Source organism: Calliopsis andreniformis, chromosome 10 (assembly GCF_051401765.1).
Source record: "Calliopsis andreniformis isolate RMS-2024a chromosome 10, iyCalAndr_principal, whole genome shotgun sequence".
NCBI classification, from domain to species: Eukaryota; Metazoa; Arthropoda; class Insecta; order Hymenoptera; family Andrenidae; genus Calliopsis; species Calliopsis andreniformis.
Window position 1 is genome coordinate 12,121,124 of NC_135071.1, and position 19,460 is coordinate 12,140,583.

General features: G+C 36.8%; 1 protein-coding gene across 1 annotated transcript in view; it reads left to right on the forward strand.

Moving 5' to 3' along the window:
* LOC143184997 (junctophilin-2) overlaps positions 1-19,460 on the forward strand; it is a 40,462-nt gene that overhangs the window by 1,172 nt on the left and 19,830 nt on the right. Inside the window, exon 2 of the mRNA XM_076387664.1 lies at positions 9,593-9,804. Within this exon, the coding sequence (XP_076243779.1) occupies positions 9,593-9,804 (212 nt within the window). The remainder of the gene's footprint in view (positions 1-9,592; positions 9,805-19,460) is intronic.

Consider the following 19,460-nt stretch of genomic DNA (forward strand, 5'->3'; position numbering starts at 1 on the left):
AAATTTAATCTATATTTCTGGTCAAATTAAACCGAACGTTGTCCAAAATTTAACGGCATTGCCAAAGTTAGAAACTAAGATAAAAAAGTGAATTCAAGGAATTGAGATGAACATTTTAAGTAACTTAAAAATTACAAAACGATAAGGAAGGTGCTAGAGATTTCCAAAACCTTGTTACACGGGATTCATACAAAACCACAGCTTTTTCTGTTGCTCATTGATTAACATTGATCTCAGCTGAGCCAGCTTCTGTATACGTTGTTAAATTGACGAAACCATCTTTCATTAGCAGCACAGTTGTCATGTTCCATATCGACGTAGATGTTAAATTTAATTAACGAAAGTTTCGCTAACCTCAGCAAATTCCAGATTTACCGACACACTTCCATAAATCTCTTCTTAGGATCTACTCGAGTTTTCTTGTTTTTCGTACTAGGAAGTGAACAAAAGTTTAAGTGAATGAAATTCCTTCATCTATCACGAAGACATTCCTCAGATGCAAAGATAGATACTCTAGGATTGGAAATGAATATTATCGCTAATAAAACTACAGATACCTCTTCGAGCTCCACTCCCACTTGATTGAGACCCAATTCTCTGCACAATTCAATCATGAGACAATCAGAGTAAAACCTTCTGTATTCTAACTCGTAAGGAGATATGAGACATTAGTGTCCAGACAAAGAAATTTTCGGATAACAGAATAATCTTTTTTCTAATATTGAACTACATTTAATTGAGTAGAAATGAAGAAAATTGATCATTTGTTTATACAGTATTTATGAATTCCATGTCCTCTTAGTTGCTACGTTAAATAAATTTGTTAAGTCTTCGATCATTTCTTTATACTTTCGCCACATTGAAACTTTTTAATTATCCCATGTTTATTTTATGAATAATTAAGACTACACGCTTCCGCTTTTAGTTGCTATTATCACATCGTGGCTACCTATAAAGTGTTACTTTCATACTAAATTCTTATCATCAGATCCACTTAGGCAGAAAGAAGAAAATATATTCCTACATTATATTTACAACAAGAAAAGGCATCCATCGCTATAAAACATTCTGCTCAGATAAAACACACAAACCTCTACTTTACATATTAAGATACTCAGATACAACAGATTTTATTGTACATTGTAAAAAGAAAACTTTACTCATTGTTAGTAAAAAGATCTCTTCAAGATCCACTTTACTTCACACCAACCCCAAAGTGACTGCCACCAAATATACTCCAAGAAACAAAAACCAACACACTAGAACCAAGAATTAACCAACTCCAGACGAAACTCAAACCTGAAGTAACTTCATTAGTTTTGATCGATTGCCATTAAAATGTACTTCAAGTCACAATCGCTGCCATACTCTACCCTTATTGCCCTTAACAAAAGCTACTACAAATAATTGAAAACTCACTTAATCACGGTTCTACTTATATCTTCGAAAATAGTTCTGCAGAACTTCATCTTCCACAATCAACCAAGCTTCAACCCTAAAGACGTGTAATTGAGTTGCCTCCGCATTACGTGCATCATTTGCATCGCTAATTTCCTAAATGATCTAGAATTGCTTCTCGTCGCCTCCGTTTTCGAAGATCCAACAGAGATGGATGGTTCCTTTTAAGAATGTCCTGAAATAGTAGCTTATTCTATCGCCGCGAGCCGCTTCTAACAGCGTCGATTCGAGATGAACGGGGGACCTTGACACGTATCCCGGTATATATCTGGGGACGGGCGGGAATTTCCCGATCCTGAAAGTGGGTCACCGAGTGCAAGGACAACGAGTCCGGGTCACTGGGGTCCGAGTGGCTAGGACCTAGTTCACGGACGCGGCAGACAATCGTTCCTCCCGAATTTCGCAGGATCGAGCGTCCCCAGACTGCCACTCCAACTGGAGGAGAAATTATTCTCTTATAGTAGCATTCGCTGTTACAAACCGTCGTCTTCTTTGGTCTGTTAATTGATAAACGTAGCTTCTACAATTAGCTTGTAATTGATTAACCAATTAGCAAAATTACATTTTTGGACTACATTTTCGAGTGGTTAGTAGTACACTCTCGTGACCTATATAAAAGTGTGTAGAATTTCATCATTAATTGAGTGAGGTAGTGTTCCTAGTTAATGCAGACTTGCTTCTTTGCGTTTGTAATAGGAAGTTATTTTAGGAATATTGATTTAATTAATACAATGTTGTTACTTTGGTAAATACTACTTTATATCTAGTTGATTCCTAGAATTTGTAGAATTCATTGAAATAAGTGTGTGAATTATGTCAATTTGAAAGACGGAAGATATTTTGTTAGTTACCATCTTTGGGAGTTTTAAATTTGGAAATATTAATAGTTTGGGGATGATCATGCATTCAATGTATAATAGGATGATACAATAGGTCAAGGATTCTTGAAGTAATTTGATAACAATTAGTTATATGTAGCTATCTTTTGAAGAAAAATTCAGATAGATTTCGAACACTTAGACCCACACATAAGGGCTATTTTATTATACCTAGCTCTACTTGCAATGTAAATCTTTACTACACCATTTCGTAGATTTTTAAAAAATTGCTTTAATGCAACAATGACACAATTACAAAAGTATCAGCGTGAACAAAGGTACAATCATATAAAAATATTTCATTTCCCGCAAAATGATGACTTTTCAGTTCTATTACTCTTGCAAGAAATGAACGATATTCAATCTTGAAATTATCGCACCGATCAAAGACCAAGAAGATAAATGCACTCTGGGCGAGATATAGGAGATTTTCGAACAGCACATATTTTATACCATTTAGCACGCCTGCTCGAATCGAACTCGAATGGTACCGTTCTCACGATCGCTTTCTACGAAACCGTGCAACGCGGCGCGACTATATTTGAGCCGTCGATCCTTCCGGAAGAAATTCTGTCACGCGGCTTTAAATAGTCCAGTGCAACGAGAGCTCGTAAATATAATTGTTATTAACATCGGATGACACACGTTTCAGCGAATAGGGGAACCGACCTACATTTTTATATATTCTTAGTCGCGGATGTTTATCAACGAGACACGGGCCTAGGCTAAACTTAAAAATGTCATAACACACTTATTACTATATTTAGACTATTCGTAACTCTAGAAATAGGCCAGATTCGACAGTCGAGATTCGAATGGTCGAATAATGGGTTATGCGGGGTGCACGTCGATGCCTGGAATCGTACATGAACATTCCCACGTTAATGAATCTGAATTATTGCGACCGCTAAGCTATTCCGAATATCCAGGCATTTTGACCTCTGTCAATGCAACCTTTGGAATTTCACGATAAAGATTATCAGGGCAGAGGACAATATTAAAGATAGGCGAATTTCTGTAACCACTCGAAATGAAATATCTTTTTGCAGAGTTTGATTGAGCTTTTAATGTAATATTACTGCAAGGGTGCAGTTCTGTTTCATATTTACGGTAATGAATTGTCTGAAAGTGCCTGAAGGCTTATGACAACTATACATGTTGAGACAAACAAATTCTGTAATAGGTTTGCTATTTAAATTAATTTTCAACTCAGTGTCTGGATTTGCTGGCCACAAACCCTTCGTTGCTTTACAAAGTAAGTTTCTCGTGGAATGACATTTTACAGGCGATTCATAATTCGAAGGAAATCAGGCAAAGTATTACAGTGTGATTTATTGTAAATTAGAAACTCGATTCTTTTGCTGTACGTATACTAGTTTATTAAAGCTTTAATTATTTCTAATATAAATTATCAATTCCAAAGTCTGTAGTTAGAGTGCAAATTATAACAAAATTTGTTTAGATCATTTTTATGATATGTATATTTATCGTGAATTATTGTCTATTTTTCTAAATATCAATCCATTATAAATTATGGAAGAACTCTTCTTCTTGATTCTCTAAATGTCTACTTCATCCATCGATTATTACCCCCAAAAAAAGAAAATTAAATAATTTTCGATTACTACTTTCCTTAGCACTAGATCTCATAATGACTACCAAGATTTGCCTATTTTGAATATTGTCCTTCACGAAGCTCAATTCCACCAACAAAGAGTTTGTATCTGAAAAGTTCTCCATCCATTTTTCTGCGGCAACTCCAGTGTTCGATCGTAGCTGAAGTTCCATCGAATCGTAAAAACTTTAAAGTAGGTCAATTTTATCTAACCGTACTCCACTTTACACCGGCAAGCATTAAACTCTAAAACTCCTGTCGTAACTCCGAGATTGTTAAGTCCCATTTTCTAATTTGATTTCCCATGCGCAAATCCATATATTTCTCAAAAGTATCGAAGCACTAAGCTCGCTGAAAAACATTCCTAACGTTTAAAAAGTGCCATTCGATGGCGAAGGCACGCGTTTCACGCGTATTGATTTAACCAGCAACGTTAATCACTCGTGTAACAATTACGAGAACACGCCGCGGATTCCGTGGCGGCGCGTGACAGAAAAATGTCGCTGAAAGGATCGAGTTCAGATCGTATCGTGAACGAAAGTCACGCACACAGAACAGGCTTCTAATTGAGGCGTAATAATACGTCTTTGCTGGTCAGTTCATTCCGCGTTAACTGCTCTGTATACTTTTCAGCTTCTAAATGGTATCCGACCACGAATGCTCGGGGAGTTACTTTTATTTCGTACATGCTTAAATATTAGCTTATTCGGGAAATACTTTCATAGAGTAACCACTTATCCCTCTGGCATTTTGATGGAGAAGATACGGTGATATTTGTCTAGAATGGAAAATTTAGGAAAATGTCAGAAACTTAAAGGGGGTAATTCAACACAGTAAAATATGATGAAATTCAAGAATAACGAAATTACCTTTGAGACTGCTTTTAGGAGATAGTAATTGCTTATAAAATGACTACAATATACATGTAGTCATGAATGTGAACTGTATCTGGCTGACACCTGTCTCAGTAGAATAAGTACGAAGTCAGACACATTTCACGCAAACTTTGATCATTTTTCCAATGACTAGACTGCGGGTTTTTATGCAATTTCACATTTTCATAAACACAGTTAAAGAAATAGAACCTAAATAAAAACTTTCCTTATCTTTTAAATATTATAATTTACAATCTATTTTTCATATTTTCTATATTTTTGAATATTATACACATTCTGTGGTTTTTTATATATCTCAAATTTCCATAAATGCATAAAAATCCGCAATTTACCAATAAATAATAACTCTAGTATTCTGATTGAGAAGATAAGGAGAAATCTATGTAAAAAGACAAATGAAGGAAAAGTGACAGAAATTTAAAGGGATAATTCTACACGACAAAATATGATGAAATTCAAGTATGACGAAATTTCCTTTGAGACTTCTTATAAGAGTTACTAATTGTTTAAAAAGCTACTAAAATGTACGTGAACTGTATTTGGCTTGACTTATTCTACTGACATCCATGCCAGTAGAATGAGTATCAAGTCAGACACATTTCACGTAAACTTTAGTCATTTTTCCAAGAAGAAATAACTTTGAAACGTAGCTTCTTAAGTTAAACTGATTACTCGAAACGATTAAACTTAGAAGTCCTAAATGAATTTACACACCTAATACTTATTAATCCACTAAGTCTCAATATTGTTATATATTATGCACTTCATTTATTACTTTGCCAAAACAAAAAAGACATTTTATAATAATACACACTATATAGGCGTCCACCAAATGAAACAGATTAACAAAAAGAAGTCTATAACTTGCACACTCTACTGCTATAAATACTTCATTTTTTTCAGTTTTTAAACATTGTAGAGTTCTAGTCAGAGAGAAGAAATAGTAACGAAAAAGATATTAAACCAATCTCTGGTATTCCCCTCCATAACAGTAACATGAAAAAGCAGAATTCAATAACATAAATTCGCTACAAAAAATAGTGAATGAAATTACGCGTTTACGTAACTTTGAGGTTTAACATGTTAGCCCACAGATATCGAAACATCAGCTCAAAAATTCTTGGATCAACCGATTGGTGACCTCGCAGTAATAAAGAACAATTGGAACAAAATGGCAATAGTCGACGTCGCAGTAGAATTCTTAATCACCCGCCGTTCCTATCAGCCTAATTGGTCAGGTGTTTAACTATTCAGTAGCGGAGCACTATTCGTGCTCGTTCGATAATCACAAAGAAGCAATTACCGCGTATTAAAGATCCTCGAGCGCGAGTAGCCACGTCTTTTTTAATAATCCCGCCTGGTTTCGACGGATCTCCTCGATTTCTTCCTCGAAGTCGTTCGCGCTGCTGGAAGGGTGGAAGCGCCGCGCAAAGAAAATAGAAAGGGAAGAGAGGAGGGGGTAGGAGGAGGGGAGACGTGGATGGGGAACTCGCGTTCTCCCCGCGACCACGTATCTGGGCCGAGAAATTCCGTCGTTTCGTTTCCGTCTAAACTGGAGCAAGGTCTTCGTCAAATCACATTTTCGTAGGGGTGCTCGATAAATCGCGGTCCTGTCGCTGACAGGGCGACACAACTTAGTGATTTCGGGAATTATGCTACCGCCGCCTCACAATGACTGGAAAATCCTCTTTGTTGATGCTCCGTGATTGGAAATGAGGAATTTCGTGACCCCTTCTTTTATTGAGTAATTAGAATTTGATGGTCTCTTTTGTTGGGTGCCTAGCCACCTCAATTGTGTCTTATCGATTCTTGTTAATCAGCTGGGCATATTTGTGCATTCATGGGAGAGTTAAATATGTAGAGTGTGAATTTGTTGAAACATAGCAATTTTGACGTGACGTTTAGAATAATTTAGAAAGGGATCAAATCTTTTCATTGAATTGTTAATCATTTTTTAAATTCTATTCAGAAATATACTATAAGAGATATATTTTATTTTTCAATATATTAATAAGAACTATTGTATATTAGGTTTTATCCCAAATGGCGAAATTGTACGGTTTGTTTAATTTTGTATTTTATGTATTCAATGCTCTTAATCTAGAAATCAATGTAATTTTTTACCAATCTATATACAATAACTCACAAATTTATTCATGAAGGCTTAGAATCTGAAATTATAATCTAAAAATCAGGCGAACTGATAAAAGTTACACCACAGTAATTTAACAATTAATTATCGTTTTGCATAGATTTAGGATTCACTTAGCAATCACCTAACGCTACAGTTAAAACACTTTTTCACGCTCGTAGTTTTTATCTGTCTATCAAGACACGCTCTTAACTTTTCTATTCGCAATAAAAGATAATTGTACAAAGGAGCACATCTATCAGTATCCCAACATTCGGCTGTAATCAGACCTAGTAATTTCTCGACTAATAAAATGAAACGAAAAACACGCAACAGCAGAGGCTTGAAATGTTATAACAAGACACGTAACAAAATGTCGAACAACTGTTACTTCGAATATCCCCCGAAATAGATTTTCCACGTGCCCGATTTATCCGTGTTATATTTTTCCTCGCTACACTTTCAGAATTTTTCGATACGAACGGGGAACAGATTTCGAAACTTTCTTCATTAAACGAAGCTCGAGGACGATTCGTCGCGTTTTCCGAGCCAGCAGAGTTTTCTTCCGTTGCGACGATATCGGCGCAATTTTCAATTACGGATCCTTGTTAATTAAAACAAGCTACCGGGGTTGTTTACAAGGCGGCATTGGCGCGTGAACATGGTCGCGATTGTCGAAGCGTAATTCCCGGGGAACTAGCAGACTCCAGTGGACTGTTCACGAGGCTAAGAATAAATTAAAGGGAAAGAAAGGGAGGAAAAACAGTAGGAACAGAGATCACGACGAAGATACCTGTCGTTGCAGAGAAGTTCCACAGTTCCATGAGCGTGGCCAAGAGTTTTATGTATTCCGCTCTGCTGCGCGGTGAATATGGTAACAGTTACTTAGGATCGTAATGATGTTGGAATGATTCGAAGCCGATTAGAAAGGCAGTTGAACGGGACACTGAGAACAAGACTTTACGCTAAGGGGATACTTGTTGGCTTGAGAAATCTAGACCTATTCTTATGAGCCTAGGAAGATAAGTATACGTAGATACACTGTGTTTTACTCAGACAATTATTCGGTGAAATATCGCTGTTTTTAAGAACTGTTAAGGTAGGTTTCAACTTTAGTTACATGTATTGTTTATTATTTAAAATTATAGTATAACAATGTTATACAACACTATTTTACTGTCATGTCTGACAAGCAGTAACTAGTTGACTCTTAGCACTGAAAGTATTGAAATATAAAAGAAAAGAACTGTTACGATGAATTAAGGAAAAATAGATTTTTTCGAGGGAAGCATATGATTTTCAACCAGTCTTGAGAGACTCTACACTGCTAAAAGATCAGATTTAAAAATTTATAAAAATTGAACACTACAGTTTCAAATTAAGATAATTTCTACGAAAATCTAATGGATACCAGATAAAAAATCATAATTTTATGAAGAACAAGTTCAAAGATTTAAATATGGCATACAGTCCTTTTTAGTTTTCTACGTTTGCAATTACTTATATTTTGACAAAATCTTGTTAATGTCCTACAATCTACACATACAAAATTTAGAAAAAGGTGCACCAGGTCAATAATTGCTCATGTTTCGTTACTCGTTTTATTATTATACTTCATTAACGCATAATAAAGAGAAATTTTTCTGATTGACTACCTGGGTGAATAGTTAATCAACAAAATAGTTTTACAATATTTTTTTTTTAACGAAAGCTGCTTTCCTCATCTCCGATAAAAATGGTTTCTGTGACACGTATCAGCTGTGCATACGCATTCACCGTAAAGCCAACAAAGAATTTGTCAATATTTTCTCTACACCGTATGATACAGAAAAGGCGACTGCAGCCTTTTGAAGATGGAAAGGAAAATTGCTCCTTCAGATTCAAGGATTTTCTCTGTGAAGAGTCGGCGAAAAGTCAGTCGCGCGAAACGAATTCTCGTCTCCGATCTTCGATTGCACAGTGAAGAAGGTTATGAATATTCGAAAAAGAAGGAAATGTCATGAAAAGAGGAAAACAACGATAACGAGTTCTTCTCTTGTCGTTGCTGTTATAAACCGACATAATATAGAATTCAGTTTACTAGTATTTCAATTCGATAATGAAACCACGAAATTCAGAAAATGTTTATGCATCCTATAATATGTATATCGATTAGCTCGTGAAATAGTATTTTGTATATTATAGAATTCTTATAAAAGCAGAAATCTCAATCTGAAGTTCATAAAATTCTGAAATTCTAGTATTTAGAAATACTTATATTCTGAAATCCTTAAGTTCTACTGTTTTCAAATACAAAAATTTAAAAATACTAAAATCCTAAAATTCCCCCAGCTTCACGTTCTACGCGAATCGTCCACACTCACACGCCGCATTTTTCGTTTTTTTATTCACATTTCAATTTCACCAGTTACCCAACAAGAACAGCAAGCAAAACGAGAGCCAGCAACCAAGCAATTATCGTGGAGAAATAAAAAAAGATTGAATCGATGGAAGCAACAAGTGTTTGGAATAGGGTCAATCCTTTAATTACCCTGGTTTGCAGGGGAGCAAAAGGTGCATGAATCATTTATCGAGATATCTAGATCATGTTGTCACAAGACATATCCAATTTCAGTGGGTCAGCTTACGAAGGCCAGTGGCAGAACGGAAAGAGGCATGGCTTGGGCATGGAAACCCGTGGTCGATGGATTTACCGTGGGGAATGGACGCAGGGATTCAAGGGTCGCTACGGGGTCAGACAATCGACCACGTCCACGGCGAGGTACGAGGGCACGTGGGCGAACGGTCTTCAGGATGGATACGGTTCAGAGACCTATGCTGATAGCGGTGAGTCCCTCCTTCATATTGCATGTAAAATAAACAAGTGGATTCTGCAGGAGTGTTCACTTTAAAAAATATCAGATCGTTCTATAAACAGTGTTGGTTCGCTTCTCACGTTCTCGATGAAAACAATAGCAATTTTCTGTCTAAGAAAAGATGAAGATATTATCTGAGAAATCAATGATGAAAAATAACGGTCACTCTTAGTGGTCATTAAATATAGTCGTCAATGTTAATTCTTTTCCAAGATAAAGTAGCCTTCAGACACACGCATCATTTATGGGATGTCCAGTGCTTATATTTATAGGCTGTATTAACACTCTGGGGTCCTATCTCACTTTGCTCCATAAAGTAAGCTTACTTTATAAATAATATATCTCAGGTTACTATGTAAAATCACTTTTCATAGAGACCTGTTGCACGTGTGATGCAGAATACTTAAGATATTGAGAACTTCTTCGATTTAAAAAATGTGAAGAAAAATTTAAATATGCTAATTCATATAAAGAATGTCTTTTATGTTCCTCTGCCGAGGAAACGTCTGACTCGATACGGACACTATCCCCTATCGATTGAATGGAACCGAAGAGACAATAAAATGCAAAATAACACAAGCTGCTCGTTCAAGGATGTAATCGAGTGTCATGCGCGCAACTCGATAAGGCAAGGGAAACAAAACTGTCAGGAACAGATCAAAGGATATTCGCAGAAACCTGCATCACGTTGACGGAACGCGTGTCACTGTCGCTTCTGCGTGGATTTCATCTCGAATTAATCGACTCGACCTGTCGATGCCCACACGACCTTTGATCCCACTCGAAACGACGAGGAGCAGTTTCAATCGTCTTTTTTTCTACGTTTAATTCGTGGTTATTAATACGCGTTTTAATTATCGGTCTGTCTGCGAACGAAGCACGGTCCCTTTTTCGCGTTGAATTGGGAACGCTGCCAATTTGGCGTTCGGTCCAACGCAACTATCGTCTTTCCAACGCTCTGCTTGCTTGGATTAATAATTAATAAACAGATTAATTGAGTTTCCCTTGGTCTTCTTTTTGAGCGAGTTAATACTTTCCAATTTTAATCGAATGAAAAGATTCTCAGAGACAATCCTTAGGAAAGCGTCGAGAGACACTGAAATTTTATTATTTATAACAAATTCTTGCAATAATAGTATAGAGTGTTATTATTTCTAAATTCTAATGAAATCAGTAATATAAAGCAAGTAACCTGGTTTTGTAATGAAAAATTGTTAAAAATTCATACTTTATTACCAGAATGATGGCGTCACAAAATATTTCCTAAACTTCGCTGTTTGGCACAACGTTCGAAAGATTAATCAGTTCTATTTAAGGTATACGTTGTAGCGTACAATCACGTAGAAAGATGAGAATTTAGACGCAGTCACGTTGCACATAAGGAACAAGCAAATAGTCACAATATCGTACGTCACGAGTCGCGTGCGAGTCAGTTCTGCATGTCACGTTGCGATCTATTCACAATTTCAGCCCTCGGAAACATCCCCCGTCACGGATGTCAGTCGAGTCACCAATTAACGTTTTACAGTCACGTGTCTTCAGAATTGATCAATCGTAAATGAGGGTCAATTCATTTTTCGCTAAGGTGGACCATGAAAGAGCTTTTATCTGGCAAAAGGAGGGTTCCTTTACCATTTCTCTGTAGCAAACATCTAATTTGTTTGTCGTCCAAAGGTCCAAATCGATGGAAGAGTTTCTCTTACAACTTGGTGATTTGCTATGGGGGTATAGAAAAGGGAAGGTATTGTAGAGAAGATAATTAGCTATTAACGATAATAATATGACGTCAAGCTTGGACATATTAAATGGAATACTGAGGGAATTTTAGGTGACCATTTTTAGACTAGAATTTAACAAATTACACGTAAAATAAATTTTTATTTTAGAAGTTTCCGATGGATTAACTGAACTTACCAGTTTCTTCTTTATAGATTAAACAAACTCGATTTGTGTTTCAAAATTAAAACATATATATATATATATATATTGTTTTGCAACCGGTGTGAAATAATTTGTAACTGCACAGCGCTTTTATTAAAAAATCGTGGTTTACTTAGAAGGAAGAAAGATATAGAGGGAACATTTCCTTGTTTCGACCTATTTTTTTTAGAATAATTTGTCTAAGACTAGTCCTACCAATTTTATTAAAATTTAATTTGTATATAATTTTATTAATTTTTATTAAATCAAAAATTTTATTAGAACTAAATTTGTTGGTATATGTATACATGTACGTACATACGTATAACATACTGATTCGTATAACAGTCCTACCAATTTAACCAAACAGCTTTCTGACAATCACCTTCTTTTTATTTATTGAAACAAAGCTGAAATTGTTGACAATACGCCATGTTTGCATAAATTTTCCTCAGAAAAAATTGCAAATGCTCCCTCTATATCTTTCTTCCCTTCAAGATTGCTCATGAAAAAACTTCAAGATAAGAGTAAAAGGAAAGATAAGTGAATAAATCCAAGAACTGATGAAAATATTTGAGCTTACCACAAGAACGCTGCACACTCTAAACGCATTCTTCCACCCTCTTTGCCTCAATAACCCATCGCAAGGTGGTTTCATGTCGCAAACAGGAAGTTCTAAGCGCAGTTCACGTCCCCACGGTGAGGTCGCGCGAGATGAGGAAAGAACGACTCTCATTCGGTCATTTAGCCCTGCGATTGAAATTTCAGCCGCGTCCCAGGAGCAACGTTTAACCTCATTCTAGTCCGAGGGTGGGTAAACAAGCGCCTCGCGCGGCGAATAAGGGAAAAGAAAGGACGGGCGGGAGGGTTGAAATAAACACCCGCGTCCTCATTCTCGTCCCGCCAGCATTATTTAATATTCATCATTCTCTTGCGGCGGTCGCGGTAGCCAAGCACATTTCTCTGATCCATGAAAATGCAGAGGTACGTTGCCCCACCCCGCTCTCCTGGACCCCTTGGACGCTCGTAAAGCAACTTTTAGATCGCCCGCGATAAAATCGTCTGACTCACCCCCCAACTATTTCCCTCGCTGTTGTAACGTTCCGAAAGTCCACCGACGACCTCGATTCGCGCGTCAACGGGCATGTACGTGGTTCTAGAAAAAATAAATCGACGATCTGTCATCGCGAGGAGGAGCGAAACGCGTTTAGCCTCTGTCACTGTGATATTCGAACGTCCTGAACTGGGCCTCGATATGACCTTACTTTTGCCTTCTCGTGGATATTCGATTCGGAAAGGAGGTTCAATCGTGCAGTGCACAAGGGGACTGAAATAGGATATTTCGTGGCCAATATCCGATGTTTTAGAACAGCAACTATCGTAACTTCGTAATTCATATGTATTATCGTTACCAAATAATTTTGTGGCCGAAAGTAGTGTTTCAGTGTCAGATAATATTTTCTGATAAAGATAGTGAAGAATGTGAAACAGAAAATTAATTTACTGGAATACTTGACTCCTTACATAGATAAAGTGCTTGTAATATTTGAGCGTTTCCTTGTATTTAATTACAAAATCTTTTTTATAATCTACTCTTAGCTTTAGCAATTTTTTATGTAATAATATAATAACACAGAGTGGTAGTAATGAACGTCCTTTTTAAATAAAAAAATTAAAAGAAAACTACTACTGATACTGTCAATTGTTTCGGGAAAAATAGCTGTATAATACTTTATATTATCCACCTTTTAGATTTGTATGTCAAAAATCACGTCGACTCTGTCGCGGTTCTGGGGTAAGTGCTGTGGAGTTCATCATAGTCCTCTTACCAAAAAGCATAACCTTCCCCACTCTGTGGCCAGATCCTTTAGGAACAATATTCCTATTCTTTAGCAATACAACACTCGTCCTTCTTCCAAACAGTCACACAACACCCCATAACTGGGAGGCCCAACGTAGCCATCAACCATCAGTCTCCAATGAGACTGTTTAGTCTCGTGCACCCTTATTCAACCACACGCAGGCTAAGTCTCTATCATAAATCCACCAAAGACCAGTCATCGTTCCGCCATTCTTCTCAAATTCTCTCTTAAAATACGTTGACGCTAACATGTGAGTATTGATTCTTTTTATGATCATTATCATATCCTATCTCGACATGAAAAGGCAACAGAAAACGCCATTTACCAGTCAATCCCCAAACAAAGGTGTACTTTATATAGGTACCATTTCAGTAAATCCGATCCAGCAGACGTCTTTGAAGTAAGTAGAGGGGAGGAATATTTACGACACTGCGAGTGATCGATACTCTTCGAAATCCCACAGAGAAACGAAGGATCCCGACTGTCTCTTCGATAGTCACTTGCATTTTTTTCTCTCCCCAATTTTTCTGCTCCTTTTACTTCAGTCAATTGTTTCACCTTTCTGCCTGTACCTGGTCCTCGAAAAGAACAGTTAGCGGAATCGAACGAGCAAATTGCAAGTGATTGAATTTTCTGTCCCACTACACACAGATTTTTTTTCTTTCCTCGTACTTTGGCGTCTTTCGACTCGTCTGTTTCTGACTGCTTTTATAGAAGGGAAGAATAAGCCCACCCTAGGGGGTAGAATGTTAGTAAATAGACTGCTCAATAAGGATTTTGTCAGATTGTTTCTGTAATGCTTCTCGTGGGTAGGTTTGCACCCACGAGATTTATTGCGAACTCGCAAGGTACTCAATATCGTTGGAATAAATAAGGGAGGCACGAAATAAAATTATTATGACGATTGCATCGCTGGTCTGACGTTCTGGGATCGATCGATAATGATACAGTGCTGAAATAGTATCGAAGTGATCTGGAGGGGATTTTGGAATTACGTTATGGACAGATTTTGCCTTAAAATCTAATAAGTTTGTAAAATATTCAAATTTTCCACTTCTCAAACTTTCAAAATATCAAATCTACAAATTTTTTAGTCTTCATATATTTAAACTTCCAAGTTTTCAAATTTTAAAATATTCAAACAGTAAATACATTAAAATTTTTAAATGTTTAAACATTTAAAATTTCGAATATTGAAACATTAAAATTTTCACATAGCTAATATTAAAATTTTCAAACCTTTCGAGAAGGTAAACTCCTAGTTGTTAATGTCTCGTAACCTTTCACACATGAACCTCGAAAAGCTTGCATTCAGTGTAGCAAGTCCCACGAATTGACAGACTCATTAAAAAGTAAGCTTAACGCTTGGGCAACGCTTTTCATTAGGTAGAATGCAGTAAGCCCTTATTTTAAAAATTTGCTAATCCTTCGTTACGCATCTAGCAATATCTACTTTCATCTCATATTTTTAGTTCAAAGTGTCATCTACATTCTTAAAAATTTTAATGATGCAATAATATATAAGACCAACTTACGAAGTTACGACAAATCTTGCTACAATACAATAATTTTGGGACTGAATTTAACGAATTGCACACAGAATCTTTACGATTCCACACAAGCAATTATGGATGAAAAATGCCTTATGTTCACTACACAGCAATTTACAAGACCATGTAACTAGAATTATAAGTTCACTAGAAAAAAAATTCCTCGAGGTGTTTCATATTTCAGTCCACAAACGCTCTTCAAGATTCTTATAAATATTCCAAAAATTGAGACAATTCCACACAAGATGTCACATAATTTTGATAAATTCCATTGTTCCAACGAGAAGGTGTTCTCGAAAGAATTATACAACGATGTTCTCCAAGGAATTCTCGATAAAATTTATTTGTCGCGTGTCTTTCGAAAAATAACAGTTCAAGCACAGCAAGCAACAGAAGGCAGACTTGCTTCTTGAAATTCTTCAAAAGAAGCGAGAAGAGTAACGCAACAGACAGCAGACAAATTGCACCCATTGATTTATCAATTCTCTCACCTGATACCGAGACGCCTCGATTCCTGTCGAAAAGCAGTATTTTGCTTTCAACGACGACCAACCAGTAAATTTACAGAGCAATATTCATCAAACTCTCCCCCATCAGAGGAAACGACTGCTTCATAATCTCAGCGTGAAGTAACAAGGAAAGAAAGATGGATGAAAATTCAGCCTTTGAAGGCCTCACCTTCGCGCAATATTAACTTGCAGATAGCGTAGCCATGAAAGAATACTGTAAGCATTCTGAACTTACAAAGTGACCCAATTGCACGTAATCATCGCTATTGCCACTCCTATCAACAAATTCGAAGCGTGGAACAGCCACGAAGAGTGTTTCCAACATTTTCAACGATTTACCGATACACAAAAGTAACGGGAAAAGTTCCACGCAGTCCTATTTCCACCTTGTTTCCCCGCTCGACATTAATTTACCAGGAACGACGTAACAATCATTCCCCAGAGTTACAGACACGCCTCACTACATCCTCTCACGCAATGCTTGGACGAGGAACGCAAACAGACGAAGAGAAGAAGTTCTACGAAGGAAGAGGAATGGATACAACAAAAGGATATTGTGATGGAGAGAAAGAGATAAAAACGAGCAGGAGGCGAGGGAATAAAAGCAGAAGGGATCCCAGTGTAGAGAAGAAAATCTTCTTCAGAGAGTATGGGGCGTAGGGTCGCAAGAAAACGCCAAGAAGAAGAAAAGAAAGATACAGGGGGCAAGAGGGCGGAGGAAGAGGCAAGGTAAGAAAATATAACGACCAAGGAAGGGCGAAAGCGAGACAAAAGGTGTGAGAGGGATGGAGAGAGTGTTGCAGATAAGTTTTATTGCGTTTCATCTCGCTCGCTGTACTTGAGCGCTTTATTTAGAGACGGACGAGCCAGCTGCTCGCGTTTTCTGCTCCTTCGGCGCCCCGTGTCAAGGAAGAAACGCGCCCGATGATGTATGCCCGCTCGTAAAATCGTTACTTAAGGAATGTCTAACGAGCCACTCGTAATTCTTGCAGAGGAACGTTGAAAAAACCCTCTTTGCATCCCCTCCGTGTGACCTTTAATTGTTAGCTTCCGGTTTAAGGAAATATACCATCTTATTGGTTATAAAAATCGAAAATTGTTTTCAGTATTTTGTTAGAGTCATACGTGTAGAATATTTTGGCAAAGGAATTTTTTTCAAATTCGAGTATTTGATGGAGCTACGATATTGAAGATTATATGTCATATTCAATACAATGTGAACTTAAGACTTTAAATGCGATTTTCTTGAAAATATACTGTTCGATCGAGTGCCTAGTAGGTCTTCGAAACTATTCATCCGAATAAATTCAAATTTGGATACTGAAACTTAACAAAAAAGGCGATGTGGAACTTTTTATCACTTGTAATAATCGCTTATCTAGCAGTCTTTTAGAATAGTCTTTTCTAGAGTTTTAGAATTAGGACTGATCTTGAATCATCTGACAGATTGGACCTTCTAAAATTATGTTTTTCTCTACAACAGAGAAACTATAGCAAGAAAAACCCAAGGAATTTTTTTTTCATTTGTCTAGTTGCCCCTTTTCTATATTCTTCTAGAGCTAGCTTCAAAACTTTTCTGGAACTGCTCGAATCTGTCCTAACTCACTTCTACAGACTCGAAATTACTGCGATGGATTTCAACTCTTGCGTCGATATGCCTCAACTCACCCTAGTTCGTGAACGTTACCGAATCTAGCCCCAACCTGCCCATGGAAGCCTCAAATAACCCAGGAACCATCAGTCGAAGGTTCAGGAAGTGCTTCCACTTCCTGGTTTCTTCGTCCACGCACTTAACCTCTAAAAAATGTCTCCCCAAACGTAGATGCAGAGGGTAACTCGAGCATTTTCGAGTATTACGTTATGCAAGCCAGCTGACCTAGAAAACGTTCTTCCTCACAACATAGGTACATGTTGTTTGAACGTCTTGTTAAACTTTTTCAAGCAGCCTTCTGTTGGGGAACCCCTTGTAGAAAATTGCTCACCACTACTGAGTTTATTGTGGAATAGGGAATATTGTTATTGAAGAATATTTTTTAGGATACTCTTTAGAATCTCTTGAGAGGTTCTTAATAAAGTCTATTTAAATAAGTAGCTCAAAACATGCTAACGTATTCGCAGAATACCTCTCATTTCCGAAATAAAATCTGTGAACACATCCTCCCTATGCGTTACTCTTTTATTGAAGAGGCCTTCGTAAAAAATTACTAACGATTGCTAAATTCATTGTGGACAAAGTCACTAGAAAACGCCAGTCAACAGAAATTTAATAAAAGTACCCAGAAACTGACACTGATCTCATCGACAACACTTTCTATGCATTTAAGTTAAAATAAAAATCCTAGTTTAAAATTCACTAATTTGAAATTTACAAACGTCTACCATAATGGCAGGTTTGATCATTCAAAGTGTCAATTATAGGGTTTCTTATCTTGTGTAATAATAATCACATTAGCTTTTGGAGCATTCTAGAATATTTCTAAACATTCATCAACTAAATTTTCCAAACGCCTATGACACATAGTTTCTATTTATATATCCAAATCTAATTTTTAACTAGTCTCAGACAAAAATAGTAACAAGTCGATTATACCTAAATTGTGCATACCTAGCATGTACTTATCACATTTGTCAAGACGTAGTTTGAAATTGGATAACGATATTCAAAAATATCTCTGACTTGCAAAATACGAGTCAACTTTTGAATCTGCGAACGTACATATATTCTTCGTGTGATCTCTATTTCAGAGCTAGAGCCCTAGCAAATGTATATGATCTGCTTCAATATAGCAAATCAGACGGCGAAACGCGTTCGGCACTTCTGAATTCAGCTGAAGCATGGTCCAATTTAATTAGCACGTGAGCAAACGTCTCGTGACGTCACGTCGCTGAATCGGAACTCGAGAACGCGCGACCAATTCCGGTCGAATAATCGTGCTATTTTCGCGCGTGTGCGCCACGCACGTGTGAGATGACGTGACCGTGCCGGGATGATTCGCCGCATTCGAATTGCGAGTTCCCAGCAAAATTCTCGAAACTAGCCATACACTCGCTGATAAAAAGGGAGCACACGTGTGTTATATTTAATCTGTGATATTATAACTATGATAGCATGAAAGTAGTGACAGGCATACATACCTTATACGAATATGAAAAAGTAATTTAGTTTGATATAACTTCCATTAGCTGATTGGAAAAAGAAACACACGTAAATGGGTAGGGTCAAATGATAGCGCACTTCTTTCAAAAATGGCAAACATAAAAAAGTTATTAGTTTTCTTTAAATTTGAATGTCTCGTTAAAGTCTCGATGTTGGAGAGTAGTTTTTCATTTCTGTAGTCGTGATTAAAGAAAAAAAAACGTTGGGTCTATTTAAATTGGGTTTCTCTTCCTCATTAAATATTGTTTTTCTCTGTTCGTTACGTACTTTTTTACGAAGGAGAACAATTTTTGAGTCACTCGCAAATGAGTAGTTGCGGCGTTATGGTTTGATCTGACATTGTCATAATAGAAAAACAAATATCTAACTTGTTATAAGTCGAATGAATAGTTGCAACTATAAGTTTCTTACCAATTAACAGATAGAGAATTGTAAGCACAGCAATTTCTGTCTCAGAAATGAGACAGAAGGCAGTAAGTACGATTTTTGTTTATTTTTTTCTTTTCTTTTTCTTTTCTTTAATTCAGGTTCTAGACTGGTCTGCAAGATGCTCAGATTGTGCAAGAATCCTGCACAATTCCTCACTTGTAAGAACGACAATAATGAACAAAACTGTTCATTTATGGTTA